This window comes from Panthera leo, chromosome E1 (genome assembly GCF_018350215.1).
Source record: "Panthera leo isolate Ple1 chromosome E1, P.leo_Ple1_pat1.1, whole genome shotgun sequence".
Taxonomy (NCBI): domain Eukaryota; kingdom Metazoa; phylum Chordata; class Mammalia; order Carnivora; family Felidae; genus Panthera; species Panthera leo.
This window is the reverse complement of record NC_056692.1, coordinates 4,490,611-4,512,156: the sequence shown is the minus strand read 5'-3', so window position 1 is coordinate 4,512,156 and position 21,546 is coordinate 4,490,611. Positions and strand designations below refer to the sequence as shown.

The 21,546-nt window shown below is 51.1% G+C and overlaps 1 protein-coding gene across 3 annotated transcripts in view; it reads left to right on the top strand.

Moving 5' to 3' along the window:
• Positions 1–20,005, top strand: part of MYH13 (myosin heavy chain 13) — a 64,794-nt gene extending 44,789 nt beyond the window's left edge. For all 3 annotated transcript variants that reach the window (XM_042915618.1, XM_042915617.1, XM_042915619.1), the window contains exons 24-41: positions 1,282–1,458; positions 2,050–2,195; positions 2,346–2,436; positions 4,012–4,401; positions 7,163–7,289; positions 7,369–7,487; positions 9,140–9,336; positions 9,721–9,904; positions 10,285–10,450; positions 11,365–11,489; positions 12,263–12,571; positions 12,647–12,850; positions 14,396–14,521; positions 14,805–14,975; positions 17,642–17,746; positions 17,835–17,930; positions 19,355–19,489; positions 19,896–20,005. In XM_042915618.1, coding sequence (XP_042771552.1) covers positions 1,282–1,458; positions 2,050–2,195; positions 2,346–2,436; positions 4,012–4,401; positions 7,163–7,289; positions 7,369–7,487; positions 9,140–9,336; positions 9,721–9,904; positions 10,285–10,450; positions 11,365–11,489; positions 12,263–12,571; positions 12,647–12,850; positions 14,396–14,521; positions 14,805–14,975; positions 17,642–17,746; positions 17,835–17,930; positions 19,355–19,489; positions 19,896–19,910 — 2,883 coding nt within the window. In that variant the 3' untranslated portion in view covers positions 19,911–20,005. The remainder of the gene's footprint in view (positions 1–1,281; positions 1,459–2,049; positions 2,196–2,345; positions 2,437–4,011; positions 4,402–7,162; positions 7,290–7,368; positions 7,488–9,139; positions 9,337–9,720; positions 9,905–10,284; positions 10,451–11,364; positions 11,490–12,262; positions 12,572–12,646; positions 12,851–14,395; positions 14,522–14,804; positions 14,976–17,641; positions 17,747–17,834; positions 17,931–19,354; positions 19,490–19,895) is intronic.
• Positions 20,006–21,546: the final 1,541 nt, after the last annotated feature.

Sequence of the window (21,546 nt, the reverse complement as noted above, 5' to 3'; positions counted from 1 at the left end):
CCATGACTTGGCTCTAGCCAACTGCCTCCCGGTGGGAATGGGAATCCATTGTCGCCAAAGCCTCTGATTTTCCATGAGAAGCCAGGAGTCCAGATCTTATGTGAAACTGCTTTTCCTTTTTCCACCCTGGTAACTTAACTCAAAAGTTGTAAACTGTTACATGGACTAAAGAAAACATGTCTTCTGCCAGATTCAGCCCACAAGTCAGGTGCTTAACAACCTCTGATCTGGAAGGGTGTCGTACGTGGAACAAAGTTTAATTTAAATGCCTTGCAACTTCAGGGGCGCCTGGGTGGCTCAGTCGGTTAAGCATCTGACATCAGCTCAGGTCATGATCTCACGGTTCGTGGGTTCGAGCCCTGCATCGGGCTCTGTGCTGATGTCTCAGAGCCCGGAGCCCGCTTCGGATTGTGTCTCCTTCTCTCTCTGCCCCTCCCCCATTCATGCTCTGTCTCTGCCTCAAAAATAAACAAACATTAAAAAAATAAAATAATGGGGCGCCTGGGTGGCGCAGTCGGTTAAGCGTCCGACTTCAGCCAGGTCACGATCTCGCGGTCCGTGAGTTCGAGCCCCGCGTCAGGCTCTGGGCTGATGGCTCGGAGCCTGGAGCCTGTTTCCGATTCTGTGTCTCCCTCTCTCTCTGCCCCTCCCCCGTTCATGCTCTGTCTCTCTCTGTCCCAAAAAAAAAAAAAAAAAAAAAAAAAAAAACGTTGAAAAAAAATTTAAAAAAAAATAATAATAAAATAAAATAAAATAATAAATAAATAAATAAATAAATAAATAAATAAATGCCTTGCAACTTCACATTTGGTGCCCCGCCTTCTGCTTCTTGACAGCACAAGACTCCCATTCTGGATGCTCTTGCATGGCACTTCATCTCTTTCCTTATGCTTCCTACCTTATTCTAACCCCCAAATTCTCATTGATATATTATGATAAATATAGATTGATCGGTTGTCCTTCAGAGGCACCCTATCTGCATCTATCAATATGCTGCCCTGTGAGATCCCTGACCCTCTCTGAAGGAATGATCCTAACGGGAGGATTTGAGGCTCTCTGTGCAGGCCAGTCAGGAAGATGAAGAATTCATAGACTGCCCGTTTCAGGATGATACATCCCACGACACACTAAGCACCTGCCAGGGGGGTAAAGAGGCAGTGGCAAAAAAAAAAAAAAAAAAAGAATGAAAAAGAGAAAGTAAAGAAAATGAACAATCTAGGTTCTGCTGGAAGCCCCTGACTTCATTGTTTGCACGATTCGATTGTGTTGATACTCTTCCAGGTAAAGAATCTTTCCGAGGAAATGACAGCACTAGAGGAAAACATTTCCAAATTGACCAAAGAGAAGAAGTCTCTGCAGGAGGCCCATCAGCAAACACTGGATGATCTCCAGGTTGAGGAGGATAAAGTCAACGGTCTAATCAAAATAAATGTCAAGCTGGAACAACAAACGGATGATGTAGGGAGATTTTACCACTGCATTCTAAGAGCTATTGCTTGCAGAAGCACGGGCAAGAGCGGGGGGTGGGGGTGGGGTGGGGTCCAGCTTCTGATTCTGAGTCAGAATCCCTGCCTGAGTCTGGACCTCAGCCCCCTCCACAGGAGCCTGGAATGTCGAGTGAGACCCTTAAACTCTTCAGCCTCCGTTTCCACCTCTTGAAATGGGGATACACCCAGATCCACCTCGGAGGGTTTCCGTGGAAAAAGCTCAGGAGGTGGAGAGTGTTCAGTAACCATGACAATGACCATTGTTCCCCATCGTGTTAACACTTTTTGTTCTCGGTGCAAGAGCCGGGTCTGAGGTTTTTCAGGTTTCACTCACGGTTGTGGCTTGAACTTGTCTGGATGGCATCAGTTTTTCTGTTCCTCACACGCCCTCGTGCACCCTGACAGATTTGCACTCATCACCCCCCCACCGCCATGCATATGAGCGAGGGAGGAGTGACGGTGTTCAATCTAGGTCCTCAGAAGCCGTGGGCGGCCACACTGGCTCAGGGGACGAACTCACGTTCTCCCCGGGGTCTCAACCTTTGCACCCACGTCTCCCCAGCTTGAGGGCTCCTTGGAGCAGGAGAAGAAGCTCCGGGCGGACCTGGAGAGAATGAAGAGGAAGCTGGAAGGAGACCTGAAAATGTCCCAGGAATCCATCATGGATCTAGAAAATGATAAGCAGCAGGTAGAGGAGAAATTGAAAAAGTAGGTATTTCATTCATGTTTGACCTCTGTGTTTGAGCCTGAAAGCCAGTCGACCCCCTTTAAAAGGCTTGTATTTCGTGTTATTAAAATATATATATATATATATATATATATATATATATATATATATATTTATTTATTTATTTGCAGGAAGGAGTTTGACATCAGTCAGTTACAAACCAAAATTGAGGAGGAACAAGCACACAGTTTGCAATTACAAAAGAAGATCAAAGAACTACAGGTGGAAACATCAAAACCCTCCCGACCCTGAAAACCCTTTGCAAGGGGCCCTCCTGCCCTTCTCCCTTTGTTTCTTTGTTTCTTTGTTTCTTTCCCCACCCTGAAAACCCTTTGCAAGGGTCCCTCCTGCCCTTCTCCCTTTGTTTCTTTGTTTCTTTAGCTGCTGGTTTTCCTCCTGTTCTCAGAGCCAGAATGTCCTGTCCTTCCCTTTATGTCTCTGAAATTAACACCTTAATTTTCTCAGTAGCACATAGGCAATCTCCTTGAGAATATTACAGTGTTGCCTAAATGGGATTGGTAAGGGTGCTTTGATCACCACCAGCGAGCTGGGTGCTCTCCACATCTTCTCAGAAGTCACTCCTGGGGCACCTGGGTGGCTCAGCCGGTTGAGCGTCTGACTCTCGATTTCGGCTCGGGTCAGGATGTCATGGCTTCGTGAGTTTGAGCCCCGCATTGGGCTCTGCACTGACAACATGGAGTCTGTTTGGGATTCTCTCTTTCCCTCTCTCCCTGTCCCTCCCCCACATGTTGTCTCTGCCTCCCTCAAAATAAATAAATGAGCTTTAAAAAAAAAAAAGAAGTCACTCCCACCCTCAATGGGATGTGTATCCTCCGGGATCTTTTGCTATGGATTTATGTACATTGATCTAGGCGTTGTGAGTTCAAACCCCACGTTGGGCATAGAGATTACATAAAAATAAAATCTTTTTTTAAGAAAAGACCCAAAGAAACTAATAGGATATATTAATGCATACATATGTATATGCACATATACATTAAAATATAAAGGAACAAGAACATTAAACTATATATATTTACATATATATTTATGCATGTAAATATATTCATTAAATATATGGATATTTTATATCTCTTAGTTTAACCATGATACCACAGAGGCTTTGGTTCTGCAACTTGCTCCTTTCTTTCTTTTTTTTTTTAATTTTTTAAATCTTTATTTATTTTTGAGAAAGAGAGAAAGAGAGAGTGAGAGCAGGGAAGGGACAGAGAGAGAGGCACACACACACAGAATCCAAAGCAGGCTCCAGGCTCTAAGCCATCAGCACAGAGCCCGACGCGGGGCTCGAACCCACGAACCGTGAGATCATGACCTGAGCTGAAGTCGGATGCTTAACCAACTGAGCCACCCAGGCACCCCACAACTTGCTCCTGCAGACCTGTCCGTGATAGACATGGGTCCAGTCTAACCCTTCACGAACTTCTGGAACACGGCCCCACCATGGTGGATTTGACAAGTCCCATATTTTTTTTAAATTTCTTTTAATGTTTTATTTATTTTTGAGACAGAGAGAGACAGAGCATGAGCAGGGGAGGGACAGAGAGAGAGGGAGACACAGAATCCGAAGCAGGCTCCAGGCTCTGAGCTGGCAGCACAGAGCCCAACAAGTCCCATATTGATGGACATTTAGACTGTTTCCAAGTTTGTTCCTCACTAATTTAATGTTCTAGCATATTCTTTTCTTTGTGATGCCTACCCTCAGTCCCTCACCACCCTGCCCCTTCCAAAGAGGGCTACTCCCCCTCCCCAATATGCCTGATGCAGTGACTCTTTCAGGCCCGCACAGAAGAGCTGGAGGAGGAAATCGAGGCAGAGAGGGCCTCCCGGGCCAAAGCAGAGAAGCAGCGCTCAGACCTCTCCCGGGAACTGGAGGAGATCAGCGAGCGGCTGGAAGAAGCCGGCGGGGCCACTTCCGCCCAGATCGAGATGAACAAGAAGCGGGAGGCCGAGTTCCAGAAGATGCGCAGGGACCTGGAGGAGGCCACCCTGCAGCACGAAGCCACGGCGGCCACCCTGAGGAAGAAGCACGCGGACAGCGTGGCCGAGCTGGGGGAGCAGATAGACAACCTACAGAGGGTCAAGCAGAAGCTGGAGAAGGAGAAGAGCGAGTTGAAGATGGAGATCGACGACCTGGCCAGTAACATGGAGACCGTCTCCAAGGCCAAGGTACCTGACTCCCTGCTCGTAGCAAGTGTGAGGCAGTCACATCCACCTGCCCAGGGGGCAGATGTAATTTGATGCCCACGAATTCACTTCCCCTTCTAAACCGATTCTCCCCCAATTCTTCCTGCTCCCAACACCCGAAATCCATTCCGGTCATTCAAGCTTGACCCAATGATCTCCTTGCCATGCAAGGTCTCATCATCCTTCCCAGAGTCTCAGAAAGCTTTCAGAACCTTCCAACCCATCTGGCATTTTCTACAGCTAAATCTATTGATGGGTTGTACCAAAGGGCCTTGCCGGGCATGGTTTTCTACATGCCACTTCCTCCCTAGCCACCGTGTTAATCCTGGGTGGCATTACCAATGTGAAATTATGCGTGAGAACAGGGGCAGATCCGAGTTTTGTGCCGCTCGAAGTAAAACTCAGGACGGGAGGGGCTCTTTAAGAAAATGTACTCAAAATTAGGGGCACCCGGGCGGCTCAGTCACTTGAGCGTCCGACTTCAGCTCAGGTCATGATCTCGCAGTTTTTGAGTTCGAGCCCCGCGTCGGGCTCTGTGCTGACAGCTCAGAACCTGGAGCCTGCTTCGGATTCTGTGTCTCCCTCTCTCGCTGCCCCTCCCCCTCTCACACTCTGTCTCTTGCTCAAAAATAAATTTAAAAAAACTAAAAACAAAAAATAAAATGTACCCAACATTATAAATACAAAGTTAAGCACAAAAGTAAATATTCATTTAGAGTGAGAAAAACAAATCAGGTCCCCGTCTTCGGACACCTCTTCGGGCCATTTGCCAGAAATGCCTCCCTAGAAATATATTCTGCTTGCATGCAGCTTCCTTCCCCACTTGGAACCTTTTATAGCCACCTGCATGACCTAGGGCCCCTGGAAGTGAGGGTTGTGAAGCTCAAACCTCACCAGATTCATGGTAAAGCCGCTCCTGTGTGACTTCAAGGCAAACCTTCCTCACGGAGTGACTATGTGCTTCTAGATTCGTGGTGCCTCTTGCTGTCCTTGTTTAGGATCTGGATTCACAGCCGGGGCTTCGTCTTGATTGCTTCCTCACTGCCTGACTGCCACTCCTTTTTCTCTCTTGCTTGCCTCCCCAGTTTTCTGCCCTTCTTGGCTTTGTCCTCCCTCTCAGGAGTTATGTATTCTCTGTCTCCATCTCTGTCCCTCTCCCCCGTAACACACGGGCCAGGTCTCAGGGTTGCCTGGGTTAGAAGTGAGGATGGCAGCACCCACCCGCAGCACCGCCTTGTCACCTCCCTTTCTCTGTCATGCTTCCCGCTCTCCGTTCTCAATTTTAAAATCCAGTGGAGGAAGTCTTTTATATTGCTTTATTTTTTTTAAGTTGTTGTGTCCTTTGATTTTGTTTCTCCTTGTGAGTCTGCTGTTTCTTTTTCAACTACCCCAGATAAAATTATTTTATGTTCATATGTCATTTTCTCAAAGATATCCTAAGCACTTTGAGAACTTCCTTAGAATCTAATATCTCTGCCTCTTCTTTTTTTTTTTTTAAATTTTTTTTTTTTTTTCACGTTTTTTATTTATTTTTGGGACAGACAGAGAGAGACAGAGCATGAACGGGGGAGGGGCAGAGAGAGAGGGAGACACAGAATCGGAAACAGGCTCCAGGCTCTGAGCAGTCAGCACAGAGCCTGACGCGGGGCTCGAACTCACGGACCGCGAGATCGTGACCTGGCTGAAGTCGGATGCTTAACCGACTGCGCCACCCAGGCGCCCCTGCCTCTTCTTTTTTTTAAATGTTTGTTTTTGAGAGAGAAAGAGAGAGCACAAGCAGGGGAGGAGCAGAGAGACAGAGGGAGACACAGAATCCAAAGCAGGCTCCTGGCTCTGAGCTATCAGCACAGAGCCAGAATCAGGGCTTGAACTCATGAACCATGAGATCATGACCTGAGTGGAAGTTGGACACTCAACTGACTGAGCCACCCAGGTGCCCCTACCCCTGACTCTTCTGCTGCCATCTTATACTTCACAGTCTAAGGAAAAATATACACTCAATACATTTATCTTGTGTTACATGAGGTGGGAGGAAGAAGTCGATAATATATGCAAAGTTTTGAAACAAATTTCACAAAAATACAGGCCAACTAGAGGCTACAGGAGTGACTCCCTTCCTGCTATCTCTACCATACAGAACCTTTTGTATAATCGAGTGAAATGTTCAACACTGTCACCTGAATATACTGCTTGCAAACAAATCAGAAGGTAGTATTATTCCAATGGCAATCGAATTACTTACATTGCAAGAAGATTCTGGGGTTCCTTTGAATAGCATCTCCTCAAAGGTGTCTTTTACAAACCAATCAATACTTAGCTACCAAAACCCTGTTGCTCCAACTTATTGGGGGCGAAGCAGTATTCACAGACAAAAAAAAATAAAGCAAATCTGAAGCGACTGTAATTTTTTAAACTGACATTCAGGGTGCCTCGGTAGCTCAGTCGGTTAGGCATCTGACTGTTGATCTTGGCTCAGGTCATGATCTTGGGGTTCATGAGTTCGAGCCCCATGTTGGGCTCTGTGCTGACAGCCCAGAGCCTGGAACCCGCTTCGGATTCTGTGTCTCCTTCTCTCGCTGCCCCTCCCCTGCTCACGCTCTGTCTTGCTTTCTCTCCCAAAAATAAACATGACCAAATTTGTTTTATTTTACCTGACAAGAAGCCTAAGCCACCATACTTCCCAGTTCAGTCCTGGACACCGGAAACCCATTTTTCCCATTCGTGTTGACTTCTTTCTTAAAAGAGTAACATGGAGAGAATGTGCCGGACCGTGGAAGACCAGTTTAATGAGATCAAGGCCAAGGATGACCAACAGACACAGCTGATCCATGATCTGAACATGCAGAAGGCAAGACTGCAGACCCAAAATGGTAAGGATGGGCAGGGCCCTGGGGTGCAGCCAGGCCACGGGAGAGGACGGTGTGCAACACTCATGCATCTGTTCGGTAGGGGAGCTGAGCCATCAAGTGGAAGAGAAGGAGTCTCTGATTTCACAGCTAACCAAAGGCAAGCAGGCCCTCACCCAGCAGCTGGAGGAGCTTAAGAGGCAACTGGAAGAAGAAACCAAGGTAAGAATGCCTCTTTCTGGCACAGTCACAACCTGAGAAGCCACAAAAAGTGGTTGGAGGCAGTGTGACCCCAGGAGGTAGAAAGCTTCTCCTCTGCTGCATAGGAACCTACAGGAACCTGTTCTCTGAGATTACAGGACTTTGACCTTGGATCTCCTTCCTCAGAGCCAGGGTGCCCCATCCTCTGGGTTCCTCTGCTCCCCACGAGGTGGTCTGATAAACATGCCTCTCCAGCCAGGGCATCCCTGGCCCCATTCACTGCACCAGCTTGACTTTCTCTACCTCTCTCTGTGTATCCTTTCCCCCTGCTCAGCCATTTATCCTGACCACCCGAAACGCCCTCCTCTTTCTTCCACATCACTCACGTATCACCTGCTACAACACCTGCTCTTAAGCTCTCCTCCTCCAAAAACACCGCATGGCTTTAGGGACACATTTGGGACACGTACATAAATATGCACATCATCATCATGTTCTTGACTTCGATATCGAGATATTTATGTCCATCATGCCCATTCCCTCCCCCGCACTGATCTATAAATGCCTAGGCAAGAATAATTTTTCCCTTGTGGTAAACAGTAGGTACAGTGCGTAGAACAGTGCACACAGCAGGTGCCTAATAAATGCCGATGTGTGTTCAAGCGTTAGAATGGGAGTCCAGGAGTCCACAAAGCTGCATTCTGTGATTTTTGAGGTTGCCATGCACCGGCTAAGATCTACAAGGCAATCTTTCAGAATTCTCCAGGGCTCTGCATACCCTTAAAAAAAGAACGAGCACTTTTTGTCTGCCATCTTCCTATCATATGCGAAGGGTCTTCAGTGGGCTGGGGTGGGGGTTGTGGCAGGAAGCAGAGTACGAACAAGCAGCGAGAAGACCCACTATAGGAACAAGGCTGTCCTCAGGCCAGGATACAGTAGCAGCTAAGCTCAGGGAAAGCTTTCCCTAACATTGCATCAAACAAGGAGAAAATTATTCCTTTCTCGTTCTGTTTCAATTCTTCTGATTACATAAGGAAAAGATCTCAAGTTGGACACCATCTCTCTAGCAGGTGCTTATTTTCGTTATACAGAGAGGAGGCCTCAGCCACAGAGCCGCGGCCGAAAGTACCTAGCTAGAAGGTGACAGATAACTCGGCTTTATGGCTTTATCTCCGTGGCGTTTATTCTCTGTTTATGGCAAATGCTAACACTTTGCGATTTAATGCAGTGTAAAGGTTTACTTTTGAAATGCACGTATTTAAATATAATAAGGGAGTCAGCTTTAAAAAAATTTTAAATGAGGGGCACCTGGGTGGCTCAGTCGGTTGAGCGTCTGACTTCGGCTCAGGTCATGATCTTGTGGCCCGTGAGTTCGAGCCCCGCGTGGGGCTGATGGCTCAGAGCCCGGAGCCTGCTTCAGATTTTGTGTCTCCCTCTCTCTCTGACCCTCCCCTGTTCCTGCTCTGTCTCTCTCTGTCTCAAAAATAAATAAACTTAAAAAATTAAAAAAAAAAAATTTTAAATGAGACGGGATGTATGGAGGTGTGGCAAAGCTTTGTGAAGGCAGCTTGGGAATGGTTCACGTTGGGAAATGCTGGTTTAAAGTGGAAATACCTTAGCTTGGAAGATGGCCAGATAGACATCTTTGCAGTCTCACCATCATACTGCCGTAGGCCAAGAACGCGCTGGCCCACGCCCTGCAGTCCTCCCGCCACGACTGTGACCTGCTGCGGGAACAGTACGAGGAGGAGCAGGAGGGCAAGGCCGAGCTGCAGAGGGCGCTGTCCAAGGCCAACAGCGAGGTGGCCCAGTGGAGGACCAAATACGAGACGGACGCCATCCAGCGCACAGAGGAGCTGGAGGAGGCCAAGTACGGGGTCCCGGGCTACGGCGGGAGAGGTGACCCCAAGACACAAGTGAAGAGACAGAGAATTCTTCCTACTTTGAGAGACTCTCTCTTCCTTCCTCTCCAGGCCCTTGAGTTTTCTTAAGCTTTCAGATGGGGCATCCCTGTCCCTCCCCTGGGACTGTCCACTCCACCTTGTTGCTTTGGTGGCTTCTCGCTGGCCTGCTTTGCCACCCAGCACTTAGCAATTCTTCAGGCGATACCTAGACCCTGTCCGCTCATGACCTTCCAGGTCTCGGTCTTACCAAGTTCCAGTCCCGAACAGACTGTTCCTCCTCATCCGGTCTAACAGGTAGTTCTGAAATAGTCCACCTTTGCCAAGTTGGGGGGAAACTCTGGTTCTTTTAGGAAAAAGCTGGCTCAGAGGCTCCAGGAAGCAGAGGAAAACACAGAGGCAGTGAGTGCCAAGTGCGCCTCCTTGGAGAAAACCAAGCAGAGGCTTCAGGGGGAAGTGGATGATTTGATGCTGGACTTGGAACGCACCAACACAGCCCGTGCCATCCTGGACAGGAAGCAGAGAGACCTGGATAAGGTCTGCCCCCCGAGAGCCCCGGCTTCTCACGCTGGGATGTGTGAGATGCCCACACATCAGGGAGACCCTCTGAGCAGCAAATCACGGTGTGGGCGGTTGGGATTTGCAACGCCTCTCTGCTTTTGTGACTGTCCCTCCAAAGTGAATTTTTAGAGAAAGCTGATTCAGGTTCCCTTGGAGAACCCAAACACCTATAGGAACCCAGCAGACGGCCTGTGGGAATAGCAGAGTCTGGGGCCCGTGATCTAGACCTGTTTCTAGACTCCCAGGACGGGAGGGTGAAACCCTGGCATTGCTGACACAAGCTTCCTTGTTTTCATGGGCTCTCCCGGGTCCCCTGGCCCTTTCTGCTGCTCACGTGTCCCTTGGTCATCTCCCAGGTCCTTGCAGAGTGGAAGCAAAAGCTGGATGAGAGTCAGGCTGAGTTGGAAGCCGCTCAGAAAGGATCCAGGTCACTTAGTACTGAAATCTTCAAGATGCAGAATGCCTACGAGGAGGTGGTGGACCAGCTAGAGAAACTGAGGCGGGAGAATAAAAATCTGCAAGGTGATGGGGCGCTTGGGAGGCTCAGTCCATTAAGTGTCCGACTCTTGGTTTCAGCTCAGGTCGTGATCTCACAGTTCGTGGGTTTGAGCCCCGTGTCGGGCTCTGTGCTGACAGCATGGAGCCTGCTTGGGATTCTCTCTCTCTCCCTCTCCCTCTCCCTCTCCCTCTCCCTCTCCCTCTCTTCTCTCTCTGTCTCTGCCCCTACCCATCTCATGCTGTCTCTGTCTCTCTCTAAATAAATAATAAATAAGCTTTAAAAAAATCTGCAAGGTGAGCTCTCTCCGCACCCCAGGTTTGCACCCGTACCCCTTCTTGCCTCCTCCCTCTTTCTTCTTCCCGCTGTCCCTCAAAACCCTCCCATCTGTTCAGCTGACCCTGGAGCTCAGCGCTGCTCATGTACAGCAATCACACCAAGGTCTCATTCTGCAGCACAAAGGGCAAAATGAATTGCTAAGCTCACCTCTTCTTGGAGAACAAGTTCCCCCCATGGATTCCGTCTCTACGTGGCGTTGTGTCCTCCAGCATATCACTAAATCCCTTAGGACCTCAGACCCCTGATCTGCAAAATCAGACCAGATCCTACACCCCCTAAAACTCCTTCTGGCTCTGAAAGACAATGATCCTATATTCTATGCATCGTCTCCACAAATTTCCTTTTCTGGCCCTCACCGTGACCCTGTTATACACTTTGTGAAGTGTTAAGGGCCACAGGGTGTTGTTCTTACCACTCCTCTCTGCAGAGTTCAGGTGAGGCAACAAACCTGTGTCCTGCTGACCCCTCACCTGAAGGGTCCCCCTGTATCCTGTCCTATATAAACGTGAATGTGTCACCCATCCCCAAGATCCCTGGCAAAATGCCTCGGTTGTCAACTGGAACCAGATGAAATGATCTAAATCGAGCCCGTCCTTTGCAGAAGAGATTTCCGACTTAACCGAGCAGATTGCAGAGACTGGCAAGAATCTGCAGGAAGTGGAAAAGACCAAGAAGCAGGTAGAGCAAGAAAAGTCAGACCTCCAGGTGGCCCTGGAGGAGGTGGAGGTAAGGGTCTGGGGCAAGACACGAGGAAGCTCAGGAGGGCGGGACCCTGAACGAGGGGGGACTGACTAGACCATGACTTTGGGGCTGTCTCCTGCCAGGAGATGCCAAGGCTTCATGGGAATTAACATCCAGCCATCCCCGGGGAAACAGCTGTGCTGTGTTTCTCCTCCCGGGGCCCCCTCCAGCTCAGCTCATCACATCTCCCCTTTTGAAAATAAATAAATGTGTTCATTATGCCCTCAGTGTCTTCCTCTCAGGAAGCAAGAGTCCATCATCAAACATCCTGAGAGCTGTCTCAGAATTGCTCGGTTTTTACAGTCACACACAACCATCTTTGGCCACTGGGACTTCTGTAAAGGCAACATATAGGCTCAGTGTCCCGATGCCCTGATCAGTGTGGCCAGCACAGGTCGGGTGGACAGTCGCGCTGTGTCTAGGGAAATTTGCATAACGCAGGATGACCGGAAAGCAATTACCCTGTCGTTTTGGAGAATAAGTGGCCCCTGACTTATGGTCGCTTAGAATAGACACACCCAATAAAGGTTTTACTGACTCAAAAAGATGCTCCGTCCTCCGCAAGACATAAAATTGTTAATAACAGATACAAAGTTTTAGTTCCAGTTTCGTTACTGGGAGGGTCATTTGGGGGCAAATTGCTTGACCTCTGGCTCTCTGTAAAACGGGTAAAATGACACCCGTTTTCTCGTAACGGGGAGGAAAACAGCCGTTTGAGAAGACAGCTGCCCACCCAGTCACCCGTCTGCCTTCCTCAGGGTTCCCTGGAACACGAAGAGAGCAAGATCTTGCGCATCCAACTGGAGTTGAGCCAGGTGAAATCCGAGCTTGACCGCAGGGTCACTGAGAAGGACGAAGAAATCGAGCAGCTGAAAAGAAACAGCCAGCGGGCCGCAGAGGCCATGCAAAGCGTGCTGGATGCCGAAATCCGGAGCCGGAACGACGCCCTGAGGCTGAAAAAGAAGATGGAGGGAGACCTCAACGAGATGGAGATCCAGCTGGGCCATTCCAGCCGCCAGGTGGCGGAGACCCAGAAGCACCTGCACACCGTGCAGGGCCAGCTCAAGGTCAGCGCGCAGGCCCTGGCGGACCCGGGGGGCTCTCGGCCTGGGCTCCAGCCTCACGCCAGGTTTTCCCTGAAGGCTTCCCAGCTGCCCCTGGATGACGCCCTGAGGAGCAACGAGGACCTCAAGGAGCAGCTGGCCATTGTGGAGCGCAGGAACGGCCTCCTGCTGGAGGAGCTGGAAGAGCTGAAGGCGGCCCTGGAGCAGACCGAGCGGACCCGCAGGCTGTCGGAGCAGGAGCTTCTGGACGCCAGCGACCGCGTGCAGCTCCTGAACTCGCAGGTGCGTCCGTCCGGAGGGGCACGGGGGACAGGCAGGCCACCCATACGGTGGAAGGCGGCACCCTCCCTTCCTCCCAGACCAGCGGTCAAGAGCCAGTCGCCTCAAGCTTTCGTTCTTGGAATGAGTGCGCTCCAGATGCCAGATTTCTGAGCTGTCTTTAAGCTGAAGATGCACGTTGTGGGGAAATCAGAGAAGGCAAGGATGAATTATTACATCGCGAGACCGGAGGAGGAGACATCCAAGCCACCACCTTGGAAAATGAGAATTGTCTTTCAAAATAATTACGTTGTTACATTTGTAAAAGTTTCTTTAATTTCTTTGAGTTTACTTATTTATTTTTGAGACACCGAGAGAGAGAGAGAGAGAGAGAGAGAGAGAGAGAGAGAGAGAGAATCCCAAGCAGGCTCTGCACTGTCAGCACAGAGCCCGATGCAGGGCTCAAACACGCAAACTGTGAGATCATGACCTGAGCCAAAATCACCAGTCGGCCGCTTACCCGACGGAGCCACCCAGGCACTCCAGGCACCCCTACCTTTATGAAAGTTTTTTTTAAATTATTTGTTGCAAAATATAGACAATACAAGCACACGAACAGAAGAAAAATACCAGGGCGTCTGGGTGGCTCAGCCAGTTAAGCGTCTGACTTTGGCTCAGGTCATGATCTCGTGGTCACGAGTTCAAGCCCCACATTTGGCTCTGTGCTGACAGCTCAGATCCTGGAGCCTGCTTCCGATTCTGTGTCTCCTTCTCTCTCTGCCCCTCACCCACTCATTCATTCTCTCTCTCTCTCTCTCTCTCTCTCTCTCTCTCTCTTTCTCTCTCAAAAATAAAACATTAAAAAAATTTTTTAAAGAATTGTTTCACATTTTAGGGACACCTGGATGGCTTAGTTGGTTAAGCATCCAACTCTTTTCAACGTTTTTTTTTTTTTTTTATTTTTTTTTTTTTGGGGACAGAGAGAGACAGAGCATAAACGGGGGAGGGGCAGAGAGAGAGGGAGACACAGAATCGGAAACAGGCTCCAGGCTCCGAGCCATCAGCCCAGAGCCTGACGCGGGGCTCGAACTCACGGACCGCGAGATCGTGACCTGGCTGAAGTCGGACTGCATCCAACTCTTGATCTTGGCTCAGGTCATGATCTCACGGTTCATGAGTTTGAGCCCTGCGTCAGGATTTTCTCTCTCTCTCTCTCTCTCTCTCTCTCTGCCCCTCCACCCCCCTCAAAAAAAAAAACAAACAAATTTCACGTTTTATATACTTATGTCTACCCATCCTTTCTTTGCTCCAACACCTCTTACTGAATATTCTTCCTCATTTATGGGAAAATCTACTTGTATCATTTAACCAATGATTTTACGTGCAGTTCTTGCATCTGTTTCAGGACCTTGTGTTCGGTCAAGAATAAAAGAGCATCCGGCAAATCCCCGTGTGGGAAATAAGAAACACGATCGTGATGTGTTTCCTTCCCCACCCAACTTTCTCCCTCTCGGTTGTTTCGAGCGTCCAAATACAACCTATACCTCTGGCATCTGATTCTTTTTATAGAACACGAGCCTGATAAATACCAAGAAAAAACTGGAAGCCGACATAGCTCAGTGCCAGGCGGAGGTGGAGAACTCGATGCAGGAGTCCAGAAACGCGGAGGAGAAGGCCAAGAAGGCCATCACGGATGTGAGCTCCGTTCCTTCTTTTCAGAGCAAGTGCTTGGCTTGGTGGGGAAGGGGCTTCTAAGCCGAGACCAGGCAAGTGGGTTTCGTCTCCTGCTGACCTGCCGTCAGCAGAGGGAATGAGATAAAGCCTCCGCAGAGACAACGTGGGGAGGAGGTGCGTCGCGGTGCAGGCTGAATGAGGGAGGCGGGACCAACACGCTCAGTATTGACCTTGATGGCATCCTCCCCGTGCGCCGGGTAGGGATGCCAGGTGGCCCACTGCTACTTTCCATGCGCTTAATCAGGCGGCCATGATGGCCGAGGAGCTGAAGAAGGAGCAGGACACCAGCGCCCACCTGGAGCGGATGAAGAAGAACCTGGAGCAGACGGTGAAGGACCTTCAGCACCGTCTGGACGAGGCTGAGCAGCTGGCCCTGAAGGGCGGCAAGAAGCAGATCCAGAAACTGGAGAACCGGGTAGGGCGGGCAGGGCGGCGGCTGGAGAGGACTCTGGCTCTCCAAGTGATATCGCGTTTCGCCACCTGGGGCACAGCCGCGGTCCAGACATTCAGACATTCGCTGCTTCCCACAGCCCAACACACACCCCCACCCACTTAACAAGGCTTAGGCCTCGGTAGCTTCGGGGGTAATGACACTTGCAAACGTTCACGTCCTGTTTTCATGGGAACTGGGACCCACGGAAATAAGGGGGGATATACTTCACATTCTTAAAATCACATATTTGGTGGGAGCCCCATTTGGGGCCAGCCTCCACTTTGGTGAGCAGTGGCCCGTCCTACCTAAAGTCTATAGTGTCTCTTTACCTCTGGCTCCTGTTCCTTTCCAGCTCTCCCAGTCCCAACGCAGTCCACAACACTGTGCTCCTTCCTAGACTGGCTCTCCCCCCACTCCCCTCCTCCCCCTCCCCCCGCCAATGCCCGCAGGAAAATTCACCGCCTTGCCCAAGGGAATCCTGCTCTTTCATTATCTGGGAACTTCTTTGTGTTTGTTTTCCTTTCTTTGCTAATTTCTCCCTTGGTTTCCTGTACCCATTGCTTCTCCTTTTAGACCTGTGACGGTTCTTATTTCTTTTGTTTTGAAAATGGGCTCCACTACCAGTCGAAGTTCTGGAAAAGGGCTGGGGTTTGGGGGGAGTTTGTAGAAAGTCCCTGTTGTCCCAGAGGGAGGAAATGGAAACGTAGGTGGGGAAGGGCGGGAGGGGGGCTGGCAAAGGGAAGGAGATGACCTCTCCCAGCAGGGAAGGGCCTCAAATGCGGTCAGTCTTCATGCCAGCCTCCCAAGGATGTGGTCACCAGCAAATACACGCCGTAAAAAGGATCTTTTGGCTAAAAACGAGGCAGCCGTGGACATGTGAGTAACAAAAGTCAACACCAGGGGGCGCCTAGGTGGCTCAGTCAGTTGAGCATTGGACTCTTGATTTCTGCTCAGGTTATGATCTCACGGTTTGTGAGTTCAAGCCCCGCATCAGGCTCTGTGCTAAGCGCTGTCCTCCAAAATTCTTTAAATGCTTCTTTTTAATTATTCCCAGTCATACAGTGTTAAGTGAATTTAGGTCTGTCCTTCTCACGGATCCCTCCACTGAGGGAGGGATTAGATCCCATGCCATCCTCCAGGATTCTTTGATTCCTGGGTTGGCAGGGAGCCCTCCTCGGCCAGCCTCCCCTCGCACACGAGGCATCTCGACTGGCCTCCAATAACAGCCACCCAGTTATCTTTACTTCTGTAAACCTCGCAGAGGCCACAAGAGCACTGCCAGGAGCACACGCGTTTTGTAGAACCTAATGGAAAGCAGCTTCCCAGAGCTTGTGGGGTGGCCAGGAGTCCCAGGGATCTGTTTTGGGACAGTGCCCAGAGGTACCCCGTTCCACTGGTGGATTTCAAGGTTGACCTGGTGAGTCCACAAGGCCTGAGCTGCCCCCGTCTGTGGCCGCTGGGATTCCCGGGGGCTGGCTGCCACGGTCCCTGGACTGTGGAGTCGGGGCTAGTTAGTGACCTGTGTTCTCAGTGGCTGACCTATCCTCTCAAGACTTCAGGAAAGGCAGAGGCAGCTGTGAAATGAACAACACCTATGTATCGCTTTATCAAACATACTTGCACATAACTTTGATATTTTTTTTAAGTTATATTGAGAGAGAGAGAGACTCAGAGAGCACAGTGGGGGAGGGGCAGAGAGAGATGAGAAAGACAGAATCCCAAGTAGGCTCCACACTGTTAGAACAGAGCCCAATGCGGGACTCGGTAAGATCATGGCCCGAGCGGAAACCAAGAGTCGGACGCTTACCCAACTGAGCCACCCAGGCGCCCCTCGTTTGTCTAATTGATCCCCACATTTGAGGTAAGTGGGGAAGGAATTATAATGTCCATCCTAGACGCGTAAGAACTCATTCTCAGGAGCAGCCCCTGACCTGCTCAGCATCAATCAGCTGGACCAGGCCCTTCAACACACCCAGACCGTTCCTGGCCCAGGCTCTCATCATGACCCGCACATTCTCATTAACCAGGAATCAGGGCCACCCCAGATGGCCGTGCCGGCTTCGCCCGCGGGGACAAGTCGGGGCCAGAGCACAGGCCTCACCGGGCTGCTGGCCCCACAGAAAGAGGCGTCTTATGCAGAGCCCGGCTTGATAGCCCAGCCGTGTGCCCCTAAGAGCTGTCACTGCCCAAGGAGGGCATCTTGCTATCGTTTGCACAAAGCCACTGCACAGACCGTGGTGGCCTTGTGACCAAAGTGTGGTTCCTGAGCGGGGTGCCTGGGTGCCTCAGTCAGTTGATCCTCTGACTTCGGCTCAGGTCGTGACCTCACGGATTGTGGGTTCGAGCCCCGCTCGGACTCTGTGCTGACAGCTCAGAGCCTGGAGCCTGTTTCAGATTCTGTGTCTCCCTCTCTCTCTGCTCCTCCCCTGCTCATGCTCTGTTTCTCTCTCTCTCTCAAAAATAAACATTTTTAAAAAATAACTAAAAATAAATTAAAAATGTGGTTCCTGAGCGTGAGGAGGAGACATTTTTACAAACTATCATCAGAGGATCCCGAGTTTTCCCGAAAATGCCCCCCACTCACGCGTGTGCAGGAGAAGCACAGGGGCTCCGACCCGGATGCTGTGCTCTCTCCCCCCCAAACCCAGGTGCGGGAGCTGGAAAGTGAGCTGGACGCCGAGCAGAAGAGGGGGGCCGAAGCTCTGAAGGGGGCTCACAAATATGAGCGCAAAGTCAAGGAAATGACGTACCAGGTAAGGGGCTCCAAAGCCTCCGTGAGTGCCGGCCCCCTCGGGAGCAGAAGAGGGTCTGGGGGACCCTGGCACGGTGCTATGTTCGCAGGCTGAGGAGGACCGCAAGAACATCCTTAGGCTCCAGGACCTGGTGGACAAGCTTCAGGCCAAAGTGAAGGCATACAAGAGGCAGGCCGAGGAGGCTGTGAGTAGGGGGGCCCCAGCACCCCCAGCCCTGGGCAATGTCCACGGAGCCAGAGGCCTGGGGTTTTATTTGTAGGTTGCTGATTCAGGGACACCTGCCCTTCCTCCCTCCCCTGGTTTGTGTCAAACAAGCCTGTCCCCCAAACCCCAGCTGCACCTCCTGGGTGCCTCCCGCCTCAGTCTCGTGGCCAGCCCCCTCATTTTATCCCCTATCCCCACCCTGCCGGCCTCACTTCGCCCTGACACCCCAGCCAGCTCAGCGTACCCCACAGCCTCACCTTAAACCCCCTACCCTGGTTCACGGCATCCCCCCTTGCCCCCATCCCTGGTCCCCAGGGTCTTATCCTTCCTGCCCTAATTGCCGCCCACCACCCTGATCAGATAGACCTAAGGGAAGTTACTAGCAGGAACCTTCGGGGGGGGGGGGGGGCAGGAGGAGGGCAAGGGGGGGGTACTTTCTATTTTACAGAAAAGAAATAGTTTTGGAAACTCTAGGTTAAACAGAGTTGAACTGGCTGGTTTCAAGGATTTCTCAGATTTTTTAGGTGACGTGAAATGCACCCTTCAAAGTGGACAGAATATTCTAGAACGTAGTGTGGCTCACCCTTAGTGGAACTTGGAACCTTTTTTTTTTTAATGTTTATTTATTCTTGAGAGAAAGAGAGACAGAGCATGAGCTGGGGAGGCACAGAGGTGGTGGGGGGGCACACAATCTGAAGCAGGCTCCAGGCTCTGAGCTGTCAGCACAGAGCCCGACGCGGGGCTTGAACCCACGAACTGCAAGATCCTGACCTGAGCCACCCAGTACCCCAGAACCTTTTATTATATCCAGAGCAGCCCACCGGACTGGTGTCCTGAGGAACAAAATTGGGGAGACCCTGCTGTCGACAAATGACTGAGCATATATGGTTTCTCTCCTTGCCCTGTTTTCCTCCGTGCCCAAGGGGCTGGTGGTTCCATCCTGACCGCAAGGAAGCAGATCTGAACTGATTAAATGGGGGAGGGATTTGTACCCATTGGATTAGCACGGTCGCAGCAGGACTTCCCAGGAGGCCACCTTCTTCAAGAACCCTCAGATCGCCCTTGACAGACGTGCACGGCGGCCAGGCCACAGGCAGACAAGGGCTGGAGGAGGCCAGGGCGGGGGGGAGGGGGGGGGGGGTTGGGCTACTGGCCTCTGACCTCCCAGGTGCCTCGGGAGGACTGAGGACTGGGGTCCCCGCCAAAGAGCTCCAGTGGGGGTGTTAGCACAGAGTAGGGACGTGAGGGGACAGGCGGGGGTCCTAGGACAGCAGTACCCTCGAGGTGATCAGACAGCATCGGCCGTCAGGGGCTGGGAGTGTCCCCCAAGGCCCCTCAGGGACTCGGAGCCTCAGAGCCAGAGTGAAGGGCTTCCTCAGCCTCTAGCCCCTCTCTCTTCCACAGGAGGAGCAGGCCAACACACAGATGTCCAAGTGCCGGAGGGTCCAGCACGAGCTGGAGGAGGCGGAGGAGAGGGCCGACATCGCAGAGTCCCAGGTCAACAAGCTCCGGGCCAAGAGCCGAGATGTGGGGAGCCAGGTGAGAGCAGACGTCCCGAGACCAGGACCAGGGGAGCACCCCAGGGAGAGTGTGGAGGACGTAGGCTGCAGCCTCTTCCCCGCTGCTGGCCCTGAACTCCCAGATGCCACGCCTTGGCCAGGCCCCCGGTGGCTCCAGGCTCATGGGGCAGAGGGGGACAAGGGGGCCAGACACCTAATCATCCCGGTCCCTCTTTGTGGTAAGAGGCACCGCCCAGGAAGCCCCTACTTTCTCGGGGGGGGGGCTCGTCCATCTTCAGGGGCTCCCGGCTTTGTTTTTATGACGTGCAAGGGGGAAACCGTGCCACTCCGTAATATTTTTCGTGCCTTTCCGGCTGTGCCACATGAAGGCAACAGTCCACCTTGCCTTTGGTTTGACTCGTTCCCTGATTGTTTTTTTCCCACAGAAGATGGAAGAATGAGGCCTTCCGGACGCCATTGCCATGGGACGCCTCGGGAGATGGGCGGTGGAGGGAGGCACAATGTTGTGAGGAATAAAATCTCCTGACTCCTCGTCTCTCCAGCTCTGTGTGTTCATCCATTCTGCTTGCTCGGGGTGGTTTAAGAGTCTGCTGTGCATATAAAGAAGTAAGGGCCCAACCTCCTCAATTCTGCAGACAAGGAAACTGAGGTCCTTCTCAAGGCCCCCAGAAAGCAGCCCCAGTCCAGCCCTCCCAATAAGAGTAATGATAGCAATGCAAACACACAGAACGAGTTTGTTCATCTCCAGCGTTCACATGTGCATTTTTGTTTTCCTTTCCATTCAAGCCACGAAACAAGCCGGCCAGATCAGGCCAATATTGATGCCCTCATTTTCTAGAAGGGTTGCAGACAGGCTACGGCTTGTCCCGTGTTGAGAAGGTGAGATCAGACTCACCGCACAGCACACAGTCTCACAGGGTGGGTTTTGCCTCCGCGTAGGCACGTGATGCGGTGGTAAGAGCCACCCCAGGGTGCCGACCCGCGTGGGTCCCAGACCTGCCCCGTCGCTAACTAGCTTGGTGATTTGGGGCAAGTCACTTTACGACTTTAAGCCTCAGCTACCTGGCGTGTAAAATGGGGGTGTAACAATGCACTTTATAGGGTTATTTTGAGAAGTAAATAAGATAATGAAGAAGCACCCTTGATCTAGATCCTGGCACACAGTTAGCATTCCAGGGACCCGTCATCACAGTGGGGAGGGGTAAGCCTCAGGACATGGGTGGAGTCTAAGACTTGGGACCAGATGGACAACAGTCTGGGGTTGGGCTGTGTCTCTAAGGGGTTTCCGCTGGTTTGAGGACTTAATTACACCGTGCAGGCGTGGGGGAGGAGAGTCATCAAAAAAATTCCTCTAGAATTCCATTCCCTTCTGACATCCCAATAGGGGCCCCTGGGTAGCTCAGTCGGTTGAGCGTCCGACTTCGGCTCAGGTCATGATCTCGAGGTCTGTGAGTTCGAGCCCCGCCTTGGGCTCTGGGCTGATGGCTCAGAGCCTGGAGCCTGCTTCCAATTCTGTGCCTCCCTCTCTCTCTGCCCCTCCCCCGCTCGTGCTCTGTCTCTCTCTCTGTGTCAAAAATAAATAAACATTAAAAAATTAAAAAAAAAAAAAACAGAATCCCCATGGGCTCCAACATTCCCCAGTTTGCTCGAGGCTCCCCCCAACGATGAGCCACCCCCACACGTCTGCACTTACTCAGGTCCCCACATCCAAGCTCTGGGCCCCCAGATTTCCGAGTTAGAAAGAAAGAAAGAACGTTCCTATACCCTTCCCAGTGCATTCCAATGCCTTACACTACATCAGAATCCTGGTCCTTGAATGAAGGGATGCATGAATGAATGAGAATCTTCCATACCTAGACACCAAGTATGTCCTGATGAGAATAAAAAAAATTTTTTTTAAGAAAGTTCTTTTCTAAGGACTGGAATAAGAAAAAAGAGGCTCCTGTGTTGAGTTTTATTTCCCGGCATCTCCTTATCAAATTCGAGGGAGAGCCTCACTCAGGCTCTTTGGTTCAGCCCCTCTGACCCCTCTAACTCTCTGGAAAAACCAAGAGGGTGGCAGAAAGTTCCTCGCCT